At 33.9% G+C, this 16,722-nt stretch overlaps 3 protein-coding genes and 1 pseudogene across 3 annotated transcripts; all 4 read left to right on the top strand.

Annotated features, from left to right (window-relative positions):
* The first annotated feature begins 2,667 nt into the window (after positions 1–2,667).
* LOC149526612 (putative disease resistance protein At1g50180) lies at positions 2,668–4,919 on the top strand. Its single transcript, XM_089785143.1, is given in 6 exon segments — positions 2,668–3,116; positions 3,118–3,237; positions 3,239–3,377; positions 3,379–3,510; positions 3,512–4,732; positions 4,734–4,919. Coding segments are annotated over 6 exon segments (1,818 nt in total). The 5' UTR covers positions 2,668–2,958; the 3' UTR covers positions 4,782–4,919.
* A 92-nt stretch (positions 4,920–5,011) lies between these two features.
* On the top strand, positions 5,012–5,716 carry LOC149526611 (disease resistance RPP8-like protein 3). Its single transcript, XM_089785102.1, has one exon. It carries the CDS (start codon positions 5,012–5,014, stop codon positions 5,714–5,716), a length of 705 nt encoding a protein of 234 aa, XP_089641228.1.
* A 2,801-nt stretch (positions 5,717–8,517) lies between these two features.
* LOC110424905 (putative disease resistance RPP8-like protein 2) lies at positions 8,518–11,977 on the top strand. The gene is made up of 2 exons (XM_021439606.2): positions 8,518–11,528; positions 11,624–11,977. Exon 1 carries the CDS (start codon positions 8,716–8,718, stop codon positions 11,479–11,481), a length of 2,766 nt encoding a protein of 921 aa, XP_021295281.2. The 5' UTR covers positions 8,518–8,715; the 3' UTR covers positions 11,482–11,528; positions 11,624–11,977.
* A 2,351-nt stretch (positions 11,978–14,328) lies between these two features.
* The window catches only part of LOC110425466 (disease resistance RPP8-like protein 3), a 7,364-nt pseudogene continuing 4,970 nt past the window's right edge, over positions 14,329–16,722 (top strand).

The raw sequence follows: 16,722 nt of genomic DNA, 5'->3' as shown, positions 1-16,722 counted from the left end.
TGTTAAATGAATAATTATTATGAATAATACATTATTAATTTCTTACATTATGATTTCTTATTATTTTTACAACTCTAGGGATAACTAGCTAGGCTCAATAAGATTCATTTCTTTCTTTACGTATTTCGTATTAGAGTTTTGTTTTTTCCTTTTTTTAATCTAATTAAAAATAATATATGATTCTCCCTATCATTTAATTTATTTAGTGTATGAGTGAATAAAAGTGTTTTGCATTTGGTTCGAGTTTTAGGCTCCTTTAACAATTTTTACATCAAAAAGAGAAACTTATTCGGTTTGTCTATTTGTTTGTGACTAATATTTTTGACCATATTATTGATATTTATTTAATCTTCTAAGTCGGCCATATTATTGATTTTTTTTTAAAAAAAATACAACAATCATGTCCACTAATGGTGTATAAAATAATAATACTTGGAACATGTTTCATGTTAGCTTAGCTTCCTCCAAATTTCCTCTTTGCTTCACAAAAACTAGTATTCTTTTTAATTTAATAATCTATTTTGGCCATATTATTGATTTTTTTTTTAAAAAAAGGGAAGTGGGAGCCGCTTACACTACAATGATGACCCATAATAGTGTATAAAGTAATAATACTTGGAAGATGTTTCATGTTAGCTTCCTCCAAATTTCCTCTCGGTTTCACAAAAGCTAGTATTCTTTTTAATTTAATCTTCTATGTTGACCATAATATTGTTTTTTTTTAAAAAAAAAATGAAATGGGAGTGCCTGCCCACACCACAATCATGATCACTAATGTTGTATAAAATAATAATACTTGGAATATGTTTCATCTTAGCTTAGCTTCCTTCAAATTTCCTATCAGTTACACAGAACACAGTATTCTTTTTTAAAAGAAGTGGGAGTTAGACACACCACACAAAGCATATATGAGAAAGTTAGTGGCAAAGAAATACAAGGAAAAAACCTTTGGCTTTTGCATTAGTTAAAAAAATGTTTAGAGCCCTAACTTTGGTTTTAAGAGTTTTTAGACTCTTTTAACAAGTTGTACACCAAAAAGAGAAAATCATTTAGTTTCATCTTCAATTATTTATTCTAGGTATGAATACTTGGGCAATGAGATTGAAATACTCTATTGGATAGCCTATTAATTAACTATACTCAACTTTAAATCGTTCTTTTTCTTTACTTATTATATAGTTAGTTGGCCATGTCTAATGGAAAATGTAGGAGGTCAGTGGTCAATTAAGCTGGAAGTATATATTTCTTGTTATCTTTGCAACCTTTCTGTTCTAAATTATTTGATTATCCAAAGAAAAAAAAAAGCAGAAGATTAAAGAAAGAGGCAACTTGCGTATGGTATTCAAGGGCAGAACTTCCACAGTGTTTTGTGTAATTGATGCTTTGGGTTTTTGCTTAGTTTGTGCTGCAATTAAAGTAGATCCAAAGACAATTGAGGTATTCAATGGTACATGGGAATCATAAATATTGATTAAAGTTAATATAATTAATTAGGCACATGCACATGGGAAGCTCCCTATGTGCTCCCCATGTGAGGCAACTTCTCCGTGCTGTCTGTCTCGCCAAAGCTGTCACTTTCTGGGCTTGTTGGTTTAGGTATATATAATTAATTAACGACAGGCAGAGCTACCACGATGAAGGTAAGATTTGGAATTAGATAAAGATAATAAACTAAAATATTTATATTTATTTCTATATCTTAACGTAAATTAATGTTCATCTTGTTAATAAAATATGTTAATATATAAACATATTGTTTAAAAAATTTGATCCAATTTATTCATAATAAAGATCCATTAATAATTATCATTAGTTTAATGTTTTTATTTTTATTCACTATAGTCATATCATTATTGATGTAATTTTTTAATAATATTATTATGTAATAAATTACATAAATATTTTAAATGAATTATACATAACACACCTCCCTGAGATTAATGATTGACAATGTGGGCTTGAAATGTCTATCTTAGGCAACTTGTGTATGGTATTCAAAAGTCAGGGCTTCCGCATTGTTTTGAGTTATCGAAGCTTTTGGGTTTGTGCTGCTGATTTGACAAACAGAATAAATATTTTATAATACGATAATGCATAATTGATAAGAGTAAATATCATTAAATGAACAATTAAGGATTTAAATAAACATTAAATGCTTAAGATTTGGTACTAATAACAAAAAATTTACTGGTCATATGTATATATATCTTCTTGAACTCGGAACAAGCTTCATGTTAGCTTCCTCTAGATTTAATCTCAGCTTGACAAAAACGGTAATCATTTTATTAAATCTTCTATGCATCGATTTTTTTTTTATTTTTAGGTTTTAAAAGATGTGGTTGTATCTCACAAAACAATAAATCTTTCATGATAATATGATAACACGTAAATATCATTTAATGAATAATAATAACAAAAATATATAGTATAATTAAAAAATATATAGTAGGTTTTTACTCACATGGTTAATTTCTTAATCTTTGACAAGTGCCTATTTGCAGGTCACAGATGGTAAAAAAGCTAAAGCAATTTTGCTTGCTATCTCCATTCCGGGCTCATGGCTCAGATTAAATCACTTTATTTAAACACCAATAACAGGTAACTTAGTATTGGACTTTCTTCAAACAGAGTAATTCTCTATTCGATAATTATCCTTAGGGTGGGGATATTAATCCATCGACATTGCAAGTTGGGATTGAATTCAATAACTACTAGTGGACAAGAAAGTAAGGAAAGAGATTCCTCCTTTTGCGTTTCTTGTCCAATGTCTTATAGACAACACGCTTTCACACCTTTTGATACGGAGAAAAAGAAAAATGGAAACCCAAAAAGGAAAATGAGAAAGGAATACCAATTTAGTCAAGTATAGCTACCAGCTAAAGCTAATGCATGTACAAGAAACAGGCGGATCAGTTTGAAATCTTGAAAAAAGAAGAGTAATTTGAATCAGCCAGAGAAATGGCAGATGCTATTGTGTCCTTAGCTATTGAAAGAATATCGGATTTACTCATTCGTGAAGCTGTTTTCCTGCGTGGAGTTCGTGAGGAAGTGGAGGGCCTCAAGGCTGAACTGGAGCGGATGAAGACCTCCTTGGAGGATGCAGACAGTAGGCTAGATAAATAAGCATTACCGCACTTTGGTGAGACAAATCAGAGATCTTGCTTATGAAGCAGAAGTGTTATTGACCTTTCTTCAAGTCGCACATCAAGGAGGCTTTCACGGAATCATCAAGAGATTCACCACCTTTTCATCTGCACAAAATCGGGGTGAAGGTCCAAGCAATCCAGACCAAGCTCGAAAGCATTTCCAAGAGTCTTCCAGCTTATGATCGGATATCTGGAACAGAGGGGTCTAGCTCTGTTTTCGAGATGCAGCACACGGTTTAGGAGAACATATACACATGTTGAGGAAGAGGATGTGGTTAGCTTGGAGGATACCACAAAAGACGTTTTGGCTCAGTTGATGACAGAAGAAGATAGACTTCATGTCGTTGTTTCGATCGTCGCGGCATGGGGGCATAGGTAAGACCACTCTGGCAAAAAAGGTTTATAAGCACGATGATTTGAAAGGACATTTTGATTGTTGTGCTTGGGCTTTTATATCTCAACAATGTATGCCAAGAGAAGTTTTGCATGATCTCCTGATAAAACTTCACTCTCCTTCTGAAAAAGAAAGGGAGTTAATTGATAAAATGAAAGAGAACGAGTTGATGAAAAAGGTTTATGATGTCTTAAAAGAGAAACGATACTTGGTAGTGCTTGATGATATATGGAAAGACGAGCATTGGAATAGTCTTAAACCTGCTTTTCCGCGAGGAAAAAAAGGAAGCAAAATTTTATTCACAACACGTCACAATGACGTGGCGCTGCATGCAGATCCTTGCAACTCCCCGATAAAGCTTCAACTTCTTACAGATGATGAAAGTTGGAAGCTTTTTAGAATGAAAGCATTCCCAAGAAACAAGACAGAGTTTCGTGCTTGCCCAGAAGAATTGGAGATGCTAGGAAGAGAAATGGTAAAAAAATGTGGAGGTTTACCTCTAGCAATTGCTGTGTTGGGAGGCTTGCTAGCAACAAAAAGGTCACGAGCTCAATGGGAGATGGTTCACAAAAATATCAATGCGCACTTAAACAAGTTTCAACAACAAGATCATTGTTATGGTGAAGTGAATGGGATGTTGGCTTTAAGCTACAATGAGTTGCCCTTTCATTTAAAACCATGCTTCCTATATCTTGGTCATTATCCAGAAGATTGGGAGATCTCAAAAAAAGAACTCATTCGATTATGGATTGCTGAAGGTTTCATTTCACCATCATGGGAAAGCAAGGGAATGCTAATGGAGGATGTAGCTGAACAATTCCTGGAACAGCTAATAGATAGATGTTTGGTTCAAGTTGGCCAGAGGGATATTACAGGAACAGGTGTGAAAACATGTCGGATACATGATCTCTTGAGGGACTTGTGCGTGCTAAAAGCTCAAGAGGAGAATTTCTTGGAAATTATTCAACCATCATTGATGGAAAACGATGGTAATTCTTTTCATGTGACCTTGCTAGCATCTATGGCACGAAGAATTGCTATTCATCCTAGCAAAAGGTATGTTTCTTTGAAGGGACAACATCCAAGCTTACGTTCTCTTTTGCTTTTCCAAAACGAAGAATTGATAAAATTGCACATTTCGCAATGCAAAAATTTCAAATTCTTAAGGGTGTTGAATCTTGTGAGAAATGTTGAGATCGAGTGGCATGTGTCAAGTGAAATTGGTAATCTACATCATTTGAGGTATTTGAAGTTAAAATCTTCTGGACTCATCATCTTGCCACAGTCTATTGGCAAGTTGAAGAGTTTACACTCTTTATACCTCCCAGGTGTAGAAACAAGAATTCCTAATATTTTATTCAACTTGAGACGTTTAAGGCATGTTGTACTAGGTGCTTCATTTAGGAGACATGTGCCTTTGCTGCTAAGAGATACTTTAAAAAATATTGAGACTTTAAAGTACATAGGGGTCATGACTTTAATTGAAAATAATGTAGCGCTCGACTTGACTAATATTCGGAGTTTGGGAGTAACTTTTGAGAGATCAAAAGATGTGGAGCCTTTCCTAAAAGCACTGCTCGAATCACACCGCCTTTTGTCATTGTTCATTGAGTTTGTGGATTCAACCGCATGCTCAAACTTGGAACCCCTTTCTCAGTGCCATCACCTCTCTAAACTATACTTAAGAGGAGAGATACAAGAAGATTTGCATTTGAACCATCATGTTTTGAATTTTCTGCCAGCGAACATTGCCAAGTTAACTTTGTTGTTTTGTGAGATGAAGCAAGATCCAATGACTGTATTGGGAAAGCTGTCTCGTTTGAGGACTCTTCGCTTGTATTTTAGATCATATACGGGGACTAAAATGGTTTGCTCTGCCAATGATTTTCCTCAGCTTGATAATCTTTCTATTTGTAATTTATTAGAATTAGAAGAGTGGCAGATAGAAGAAGGCGCAATGCCGGGTCTTCGGAGTTTAAATCTTGTTGCCCTTCATGATTTGAGGATTTTTCCAGAGGGGTTGAGGTATATTACTGCTCTTCAGGAAATGAAAATGAGGGGAATGAAGAGATCTTTGGTAGAGAGGATTCAAATGATAGACGGAAGAGAAGGAGAGGATTTCTCTAAAGTGCGCCACATACCCTCCATCCAAATAAGTGAAACGCTGGAAGATTGAAAACTCTAATTTTGCAATATTAAATCCTCAACTCAAAGTAATTGCAGGTGAGTTAGATATTTCTACAGTAACATTTTTAGTTTTCATTTGGATCTATCATTTTCATAAGAGATGATGCCATATTCTTCCTGCTGTAGGTAAATCTAATCGGTATTGAAGTGCCAATAGGTGGGGACCTGATATATTTGAGGCGAGGATGGATGCCTTATTTGATCACAAAATGCAATTGTGTTAATAGGAGCAACGAGGGGGCACCTTAATTTGCTTTTTGATTATTTGAATGTATGATTTGATTTTTTTTTTCTTCATGTTTAGCTTTGAAATTTATTCTTAGCATTTTGATATAACATAATCAATCTTATCTTTTAAGCATTACATGTTATTTTCTAAGCTTAGTGCTTGCTTCTCCTCAGCTGATCCCCTTTGTTTCTATTTTCTGTTTTCCTTAATTTTCATAATTTGATTGACTAGGTCCTTGTAGAATTGGTTCCTTTATCTATTTATGGGTAATGTTTTGTGATTAATCAAGAGTATCAGTTCATCTTTTCTCTTCATTCCTATTGTGGCAACATCTCTTTGGTATTCAGAACCGGTTGTTGTTGCTGAAGAAACAATCACTTAATTTTCCAAGGATTAAGAGCTGATCTGCTCTTTGGTTTTCAATGGGATGATTTCCTCTTTTGATTGGTGTGGACATTTTTGCTTTGGAGCTGCCATGGTGTCTTTGTGTTGTTGTTTTCGGAGCATCTCCCTGCTTCTGTTCCTCTGTGATGTTGGTTAAGGAAATGTTATGAACCTGGTGGTGTGCTGCTTGTGTTCCTTGTTCATCATGTCTTTGTCTCCTGTGTTTTCTGGTTGAGCTCTTTGGATTTATGCAGGCTAAGCTGTAGAAAGAGTTTATCATAAATAATTGAGAGAGAAAGGCTACCACCAAAACCATGTTGTATATTAGTCTTTTTCAAACATAGTAACTTCGATCGTTGGTGTTGATTTAACATATATATTCTTCTTAATTTAATCTTTTATGTCGGGCATTTTATTGATTTTTTTTTATAAAAAAAGAAGTGGGAGTAGCCCTCACTACAATCATCAATACTTGGAACATGTTTGATGTTAGTTTCCTTCAAAATTCCTCTCGGTTTGACCACAAACAGTATTTTTTTTTATTTAATCTTCTAAGTCGGCCATATTATTGATCTTTTTCTTTTCCCTTTTCAAAAGAAGTGGCATTAGCTCACACTACAATAAGCATATATGAGAAAGTTTGTGGAAAACAAGGTACAAGGGAAAGAGCTTTGGCTTTTGCATTAGTATAAAAAAAATGCTCAAAGCCCTAACTTTTTCGTAAGAATCTTTGGTTCAAATAATAAATATATCTATTTCAAAGAGTGGGATTAGAATTTTATTTTTAAATAGAAAAAATTATTTAACAAAAAAAGGTAAAATAAATCTTTTATGACATGATAACACAATTTAATTTCTTGGTAATATGATAACATGCAAATATTATTTAATGAACAATAATCATGAAAAATACAGTATAATTAAAAAATAAATTATTGTGTCTTTACCGGTAAGGTTAATTTTTTACATTATGTTTTCTCATTCTTTGACAAGAGTAATTTATATCATGAACCTATTTGCAAGTCACAAATTGTAATTTATACATATAGAAGAAACAGGCGGATCAGATTGAAATCCTGGAAAAGAAAAATAACTTGAATCAGCAATAGAAATGGAAGAGGCTATTGTGTTCTTAACTATTGAAAGAATATCGGATTTACTCATTCATGAAGCTGTTCTCCTGCATAAATGAGGATTGGACCTTCTTAAAACAGGGTAATACTCTAAAAAAATAAGTAGTATTCAATGAACTATATCCTTTGCTAATTGCTACTATTGAAATTTCATGACGAAGGTTCCTCATACCTCCATGAATGGATTTCTAAAATGAATAACTGAAGAGGAACCATCATAACATAAAACTCCTTTCGTCATGTATGCCTTCACCATTTGACATAGTAGCAAAGTGAAAAAATAATTAAGGTTTCTCCTGTAATAAACTAACTAAATCGAGATAGAGGATATATATGTCTTCTTTGCTGCCAATTAGTCGAATACTTTTATATGTTTAATGCTTTGTTAATCATCATTAGACCCAATATTGAATACAATATTGTTATACTATTGATGATAGGTATGGATACCTGCCTTATGTCAGTTAATTTGGACAATGTAATTTAAAATATATCCATTAGGTAGGCTGTCCACTACTATCCAACTTTAAAATGTTTTTCTCTTTGCTTTTCGTTGACTATGTCAATTGGAACATGTATGAGGTGGTGCCAATAGTTAAAGAAAACTTTGTATCTTCGCTCAATTAGACATGTCCGTTTCATTTCTTACATTATGTTTTCTCGTTACTCAATTAGAATGGTAGGGATAATTTACCTTAAAAAAAGATTTGGAAATCTGGACACTGCACGGTCAGAAAATTTTATAATTACAACTATTATTGAAGCAAGAAAGAGTTGAATTGAATAAGCCAAATTTGGTCCTTTAAAAAAAATTGTGCAGGCCATATTATATTTGACAAGTCTCCGAAAATAAACTAATTAAATCGAGGTAGCTAACATGTCATTGTCGCTGTCAATTAGTTGAATATTTGACAAGTCGACAGGGTGTAATTCAAAACGTATTGAGGTCATGGCTTAGCTGTAAAGCAAAAGGGGTTGCTTTGTAAGCTTTTAGTGGTTACACCTACTTTTCTTGTCCTTCTCTTGGGTTTTTATGATTTCCTTATTTTGATTGAATAGGTCCTAGTGACTAGCTCCTTGCATCTTGTTGGTGGTGATATGTTGAGATTAATCAAGAAATGAGGTTGAAGCTCCCTTTGTGCTCCTACTTAGCAACAGCTTTTGCTTCATTGGCTTCCAGGTGAGGCACAGCTAATACTGAGATCGTTGAAAAGAGAAGAGTACTTTGAATCAACAGCAGAAATGGAAGAGGCTATTGTGTCCTTAGCTATTGAAAGAATATCCGATTTACTCATTCATGAAGCTTTTTTCTTACTTGGAGTTCGTGAGGAAGTGGAGGGCCTAAAGGCTGAACTGGAGCGGATGAAGAGCTCCTTGAAGGATGCAGACAATAAGAAGCAAGACCAAAATGAGCTTACCCGCACTTTGGTGAGACAAATCAGAGATCTTGCTTATGAAGCAGAAGATGTTGTTGACTCCTTCATTCTTCGAGTCGCACATCAAGGAGGCTTTCATGGAATCATCAAGAGATTCACCAAACCTTTTCATCTTCACAAAATAGGGGTGAAGGTCAAAGCAATCCAGACTAAGCTTGAAGGCCTTTCTAAGGGTTTTCCAGCTTATAATCAGATATCGAGTGGAGAGGGGTCTAGCTCTATTGCCGAGATGCAGCAGCAGTTAAGAAGAACATATACACATGTTGAGGAAGAGGGTGTTGTCAGCTTGGAGGGTATCACAAATGAGGTTCTGGCTCAATTGTTGACAGAAGAAGATAGACTTCATGTCGTTGTTTCGATTGTTGGCATGGGGGGCATTGGTAAGACCACTCTTGCAAAAAAAGTATATAAGCATATTGATGTCAAACGACGTTTTGATTGTTTTTCTTGGGCTTTTATATCTCAACAATGTATGCTAAGACAAGTTTTGCAAGGTCTCCTCATAAAACTTCTCTCTCCTTCTAAAGAAGAAAGGGAGTTAATTGATAAATTGGAAGAGAATGAGTTGATGGAAAAAGTTTATTATTTTTTAAAAGAAAAACGATACTTGGTGGTCTTTGATGATATTTGGAGAAAAGAGCATTGGAATAGTCTTAAACATGCTTTTCCACGAGGAAAAGAGGGAAGCAAAATTTTATTCACAACACGCAACAAGGAAGTGGCGTTACATGCCGATCCTTGCAACTCCCCAATAGAGCTTCAATTTCTTACAAATGATGAGAGTTGGAAGCTTTTTAGAATGAAAGCATTCCCAAGAAAGAAGACAGAGTTACATGCTTGCCCAAAAGATTTGGAGATGCTAGGAAGAGAGATGGTGAAAAAATGTGGAGGTCTGCCTTTGGCAATTGCTACGTTGGGAGGCTTGCTAGCAACAAAAAGGTCTCGAGCTCAATGGGAGACGGTTCACCAAAATATCAATGCACACTTAAACGAGTTTCAACAAGATCATCATTATGGTGGAGTGAATTGGATTTTGGACTTAAGTTACAATGAGTTGCCCTTTCATTTAAAACCATGTTTCCTATATCTTAGCAATTATCCGGAAGATTGGGAGATCTCAAAAAAAGAACTCATTCGATTATGGATTGCAGAAGGTTTCATTTCAGCATCATGGGAAAGTGGGGGAATGTTGATGGAGGATGTAGCTGAACAATTCTTAGAAGAGCTAATAAATAGATGTTTGGTTCAAGTTGGCAAGAGGGACTATACAGGAATAGGTGTGAAAACATGTCACATACATGATCTTTTGAGGGACTTGTGTGTGAGAAAAGCTCGAGAGGAGAATTTCTTAGAAATTATTCGGCCATCATTGATCGAAAACGATGGTAATACTCTTCATGTGACCTTGACACCATCTATGGCACGAAGAATTTCTGTTCATCCTAGCAAAAGGTATGTTTCTTTGAAGGGAAAACATCCAAATTTACGTTCTCTTTTGCTCTTCCAAAATGAGAAATTGATAGAATTGCACATTTCAAAATGCAATGATTTCAAATTCTTAAAGGTGTTGAATCTTGTGAGAAATGATGTGTGGCCCAAGTGGAACGTGTTGAGTGAAATTGGTAATCTACATCATTTGAGGTATTTGAGGTTACAATGTTCAGGACTCATCATCTTGCCACGATCTATTGGCAAGTTGAAGAGTTTACACACTTTCTACCTCCCAAATGAAGCACCAAGAATTCCTGATGTGTTATTCAACTTGAGACGCTTAAGGCATATCGTAGTGGGTGGACTATTTTTTAAACATGTGCATTTGCTGCTAAGAGGTACTTTAAAAAATATTGAAACTCTAAAGTGCATACAAGCCAAGCCTTTAATTGAAAATAAAGTGCTCGACTTGAGTAATATTCGGAGTTTAGGAATAAGTTTTGAAAGATCAAAAGATGTGGAGCCTATCATAAAAGCACTGATTGAATCACAACGCCTTGGGTCATTGTACATGTGGTTGGAGGATTCAATCTCATTTCCAGACATGGAACCCCTTTCTCATTGCCATCACCTATCAAAACTATTCTTAAGGGGGAAGTTACAAGAAGATCCACATTCGAGCCATCATCTTTTGAAATTTCTGCCAGCAAACATTATCAAATTATCTTTGATAAATTGTAAGATAAAGCAGGATCCAATGGCTGTTTTGGGAAAGCTGCCTCATTTGAGGACTCTCTGCTTATTTGCTGATTCATATACGGGGATTAAAATGGTTTGCTTAGCGAATGATTTTCTTGAACTTGATTTTCTTAAAATTTGGAATCTACCAGAATTGGAAGAGTGGCAGATAGAAGATGGCGCAATGCGACATCTTCGGAGATTAATTCTGGGCTGGGTTTCAAATTTGAGGATTCTTCCAGAAGGGTTGAGGTGTATTACTACTCTCCAAGAAATGAAATTAGAGAGAATGAAGAGGTCATTGATACAGAGGATTCAAGTGATAGACGGAAGAGAAGGAGAGGATTTCTTTAAAGTGTGTCACATACCCTCCATCCGAATAATGCATACAGAGAGAGACTGAAAACTCTAATTTTGCAATGTCAAATCCTCAACTCAAAGAGGTTGCAGGTGACTTAGATATTTATATGATTTTTTTTTTTTTTGGTTTTGATTTGGGTCTATTCCTTTTCATAAGAGATGATGCCATTTTCTTCTTGGTGCAGGTAACTCTAATCGGTCCATAAAAGCAGCAAGGGGGATCACCTGGATTTGCCTTTTGATTGTTCGAAAGGTTAATTTGTATTTTTTCCATGATAACTGAATCTAATGATCCAGTGCCTTTTAGAAAGGAATTGTTGTGAATTTGAATGAACTGATTGTTCATTAATTTTAGATATTCACAGGTGAAGATTATCCATTTGTTTGCTAGTACTTAAAGGCAAAAGCTATTGAAAGTTTGTTTTCTGAATTTTATTTCTATGTTCTTTTTGGAGACCTTTTTTGTCTTGTTTATTGTATTAGCTTTAATGTATCAGTCTTTTTTCAATAATATTTAGCACTTTGATATTATATAATCATATTTTTTAAGCTTTACATGTTATTAGTGCTTGCTTGTTGCTTCACTCCTCCCCTCTGCTTCTCATTTCTTTTTTTAACGTAATTTCATCAGTTTGATTGACAAGGTCCTTGTATAACTAGTTCCTTGGCATCCAAATATGGGTGATGTCCTGAGATTAATCAAGAGTATCATTTCCATCTCTTCTCTTGGTTCCTAGTGTGGCAACTTCTTTTTGGTATTCAAGTGTCCTGATTGAACATAAAAAAGAAGTGGGAGAGTAGCCCATGCTACAAATAACTTTGGCCAAAGGGATATTTGAATATTTGATTTAATAGTAAATATGTATGTATTTTTTTGAAAGGTGTATGTACTCTTATTCGAAGAGTAAGATTTGAATTTTCTTTTCTCTAAATAAAGAAAATGCATTGACAATAAAAAACACTAAATAAATTTCTTGTGATGTTATAATACATAATTTCATTTATATATAATATGATAATATGGGTAAAAAACCAAAAAATATTTCATTCTATCTTATTTTTGCAACCTTCTTCTTGATTATTTGCTTATCCAAAGGAAAAAAAAAAGATTAAAGAAAGAGACAACTTGTGTATAGTTCCACATTGTTTTGTGTTATTGAAGCTTTGGGTTTTTGCTTAATTGTGCTGCAATTTAAATAAATCCAAAGAAATTGAAAAAGATGGAAGAAAATTGAGTTATTCAATGCTACAAGGGAATCATAAATATTTGCTAAAGTATATATAAATAATTATGCATTCAATCATTGTTAGGTTTTGGTAATTACTGCTTTAAGACACTCTTTAAGTTTATTATATTAAATAATTTATTTTTGTAAATGTATTAAAATTCATAACATTAACAGTAAACTATCAATCAATTTTATTTATTTTACATTGAACATTATTCAGAGCATTAATTTTGTTTATGGCACCTATCTAAGATTCATTATATAGGCAAGTCTTTCAAATTTTAATTAAGAAATACTTTTTTTTTCTATTTGATTAACAACTCTCCATTATGATCTTTCTTTTTAATATGGGTTTTAATTTCCACTTCCAATTTGATAAAAATGTAGGGAAAATCACAATTTCAATTTCTTTTCCATGACAATTGACAAAGTATAATATAATTAATGACCCAAGATATGAATTTAACCATAAAAAAAATAGAAAAACCCAAGATAAGGGACATCCAATTTGTCAATTGACATGGACAAAATTGAAAACCAAGCATCTAGTGCAAGATTCTCTGGATTATTATCATTTCTAGATGGAGTAGTTGCAAGCAATTCTTTTGGGTAAGCCTCGCTCCTTATGTCAACAAAAAGCTAGATATGTATGTGATTTGTTTGGGATCAAATCTTTGAGCTCAAGTTTAGTTACATGATTCAATCCGTTTCTGAAATCTCAATTTTTTATAATAAAAGAAAAATAAAAAAAGTTCTGATTCAATTATGAATTGAGATTTTAAAGCTGAAAGAAAACCAATAAAAATTTCTAATCCAAAGAATACGTTTCAACTTGTAGCTTGGAAAGATTGTGGTTGACTTAAGACTTATATGATCAAATTCTACCTTCTAGCCCAAAAAACAAGTTTAAATTGCACACTTGTCAAAACAATTGTTTTCAAAAGAATATTTTATAATTAAAAATCAACCAAAAATAGACAAAGGGAAAATTCATTAACTAATAATCAATTAGTAATTGCATAGAAAGTTTTGAATACCAAGAGTCAATTAGACCAGTTTTTATAAAAATTTTTTAATTACATATATACGAAGTTAATGACATCATTGTTATGTCATGAACATTATTTTTTTTACTGTATAGGTTTCCTTTGCCCAAACTAGGTTCTTATACCATGAAAAGTCTTCAACCAATTAAGAAAGAGACTTCGAATGGCACACTGGTTCTTGAGATTAATAAATATATTTTTAAAAAAATATTTTTTTTGACAGATACCCATGGTAGCACCATTGAGTTGTTTGGTCTCAATATCGTTAGGATTTGTTAAAAGAAATTTTTTTTAATAGACCAATTATTTATCATTAAATCAAATACTTAAATTCATCATTTTTCTGTTTGAATAATAATTTTCTGTATCTAATTTATTTCTAATATGGGATTCAATTCTCACTTCCAATTTGATAAAAAAGTAAGAAAAATCCTATGAACGGGGCGAAGGTCAAAGCAATCCAGACTAAGCTTGAAGGCCTTTCTAAGGGTCTTCTAACTTATAATCAAATATCTAGAGGAGAGGGGTCTAGCTCTATTTGCTAGATGCAACAATGGTTAAGAACATATACGCATGCTAAGGAAGAGGATGTTGTTAGCTTGAAGGGTATCACAAATGATGTTTACTAAAGAAGATAGACTTTATGTTGTTGTTTCAATAGTCGGCATGGGGGGCATTGGTAAGATTGCTTTTACGAAAAAAAGTATATAAGCATATTGATGTGAAACGACTTTTTGATTGTTTTGCTTGGGCTTTTATATCTCAACAATACATGCCAAGACAAGGTGTGCATGGTCTCCTCTTAAAACTTCTCTCCCCTTCTAAAGAAAAAAGGGAGTTAATTGATAAACTGGAAGAGAATGAGTTGATGGAAAACGTTTATAGTTTCTTAAAAGAAAAACGATACTTGGTGATCCTTGATGATATCTGGAGAAAAGAGCATCGGAATAGTCTTAAACATGCTTTTCTTCAAGGAAAAAAAGGAATCAAAATTTTATTCACAACACACCACAAGGAAGTGGCGTTACATGCCGATCCTAGCAACTTTCCAATAGACCTTCAATTTCTTACAGATGATGAGAGTTGGAAGCATTTTAGAATGAAAGCATTCCTAAGGAAGAAGACAGAGTTTCATGCTTGTGCAGAAGAATTGGAGATGGTAGGAAGAGAGATGGTGAAAAAAGTTAAGGTCTACCTTTGGCAATTGTTATGTTGGGAGGCTTGCTAGCGACAAAAAGGTCACAAGCTCAATGGGAGATTTGTAATCAAAAGATCAATGCACACTTAAACGAGTTTCAACAGCAAGATCATCATTATGGTGGAGTGAATGGGATTTTGACTTTAAGCTACAATGAGTTGCCTTTTCATTCAAAACCATGCTTCCTACATCTTGATCATTATCCAGAAGATAGGGAGATCTCAAAAAAGGAACTCATTCCATTATGCATTGCAGAAAGTTTCATTTCACCATCATGGGAAACTGGGGGAATGCTGATGGAGGATGTAGCTGAACAATTCCTAGAAGAGCTAATAAATAGATGTTTGGTTCAATGTGGCAAGAGGGATCATATAGGAATAGGTGTGAAAACATGTCACGTGCATGATCTCTTGAGGGACTTGTGTGTGCTAAAAGCTCGAGAGGAGAATTTCATAAAAAGTATTCAGCCATCATTGAACGAAAACAATGGTAATACTCTTCATGTGACCTTGACACCATTTATGGCACGAAGAATTGCTATTCATCCTAGCAGAAGGTATGTTTTTTTGAAGGGAAAACATCCAAATTTACATTCTCTTTTGCTCTTTCAAAACAAAAAATTGATAAAATTGCACATTTCAAAATGCAATGATTTCAACTTCTTTAAGGGTGTTGAATCTTGCAAGAAAGAACATGTTTAAGTGACGTGTGTTGTGTGTATTTGGTAATCTATATCATTTGAGATATTTGAAGTTGCAATGTCTAGGAGGCATCATCTTGCCAAGATCTATTGCCAAGTTGAAGAGTATACACACTTTATACCTCCCAAATGGAGCACCAAGAATTCCTGATGTTTTATTCAAGTTGAGACGCTTAAGACATATTATAGTAAGCATATATCTGCATTTGCCGCTAAGGGGTACTTTAAAAAATATTGAAACTTTAAAGTACATAAGGGGCAAGAGTTTAATTGAAAATAATGTAGAGCTCGACTTGACTAATATTCGGAGTTTAGGAATAAGTTTTGAGAGATCAAAAGATGTGGAGCCTATCCTAAAAGCACTAATTCAATCACAACGCCTTGGGTCATTGTACATGCGGTTAGAGGATTCAATCCCATACCCGGACTTGGATCCCCATGGAGGAGTGTTGAGGAATAATACTTGCATGGTGGCAGCAAGTAGATGTTATTCTGATAACACATTGTCCTCTGTTTTTGATTTAGTTTGCTTTGATATAGTGATAGTTAATATTAAGGCTATATTTGAGCTATCTTTTGATGTGTTGGTTTGCATGTAAGCTAATACTTACACTTGTCAAATATATGTACAGGTGTCTTTATGTAGACAAGGTATATAAACCTTGTTTTTTTTTGTATTAATGATATAATTCTGATCATTATCTCCAGTACATATGCACTGCTCTTTCTCTTTTCATAATATTAACATGGTATCAGAGCATTCTTAGGATCTTGTTGGACCTATAAATATCAAAAATTCTTCTTCCTTCTTTGTTGATTCATCTCTTAACATTTCCAGCATGTCTTCACCTTCAGCTTCTCATGTATCTCCAACTATATTTGATGGCAAAAACTATCAAGTTTAGGCTGTTAAGATGGAGGCTTTTCTTAGAGGTTATGACCTCTGGTCAGCTATTGAAACTGATGAAGAACCTACTGCTTTGAGAGACAATGCAACCATAAATCGGATCAAGCAATATTCTGAAGAAGTAGCAAAGCGATACAAAGCTTTGTCCTTCATTCAAGCTGTTGTGTTTGAGAAGATCTTTAGTAGGATCATGAGTTGCAAAAC

The sequence above is a fragment of the Theobroma umbraticum genome, unplaced genomic scaffold, assembly GCF_002168275.2.
Source record: "Theobroma umbraticum cultivar Fairchild unplaced genomic scaffold, ASM216827v3 scaffold_81.0, whole genome shotgun sequence".
Lineage (NCBI taxonomy): Eukaryota > Viridiplantae > Streptophyta > Magnoliopsida > Malvales > Malvaceae > Theobroma > Theobroma umbraticum.
Note: the sequence above shows the minus strand (reverse complement) of the source record. Positions and strands in the feature narration are given on the sequence as shown.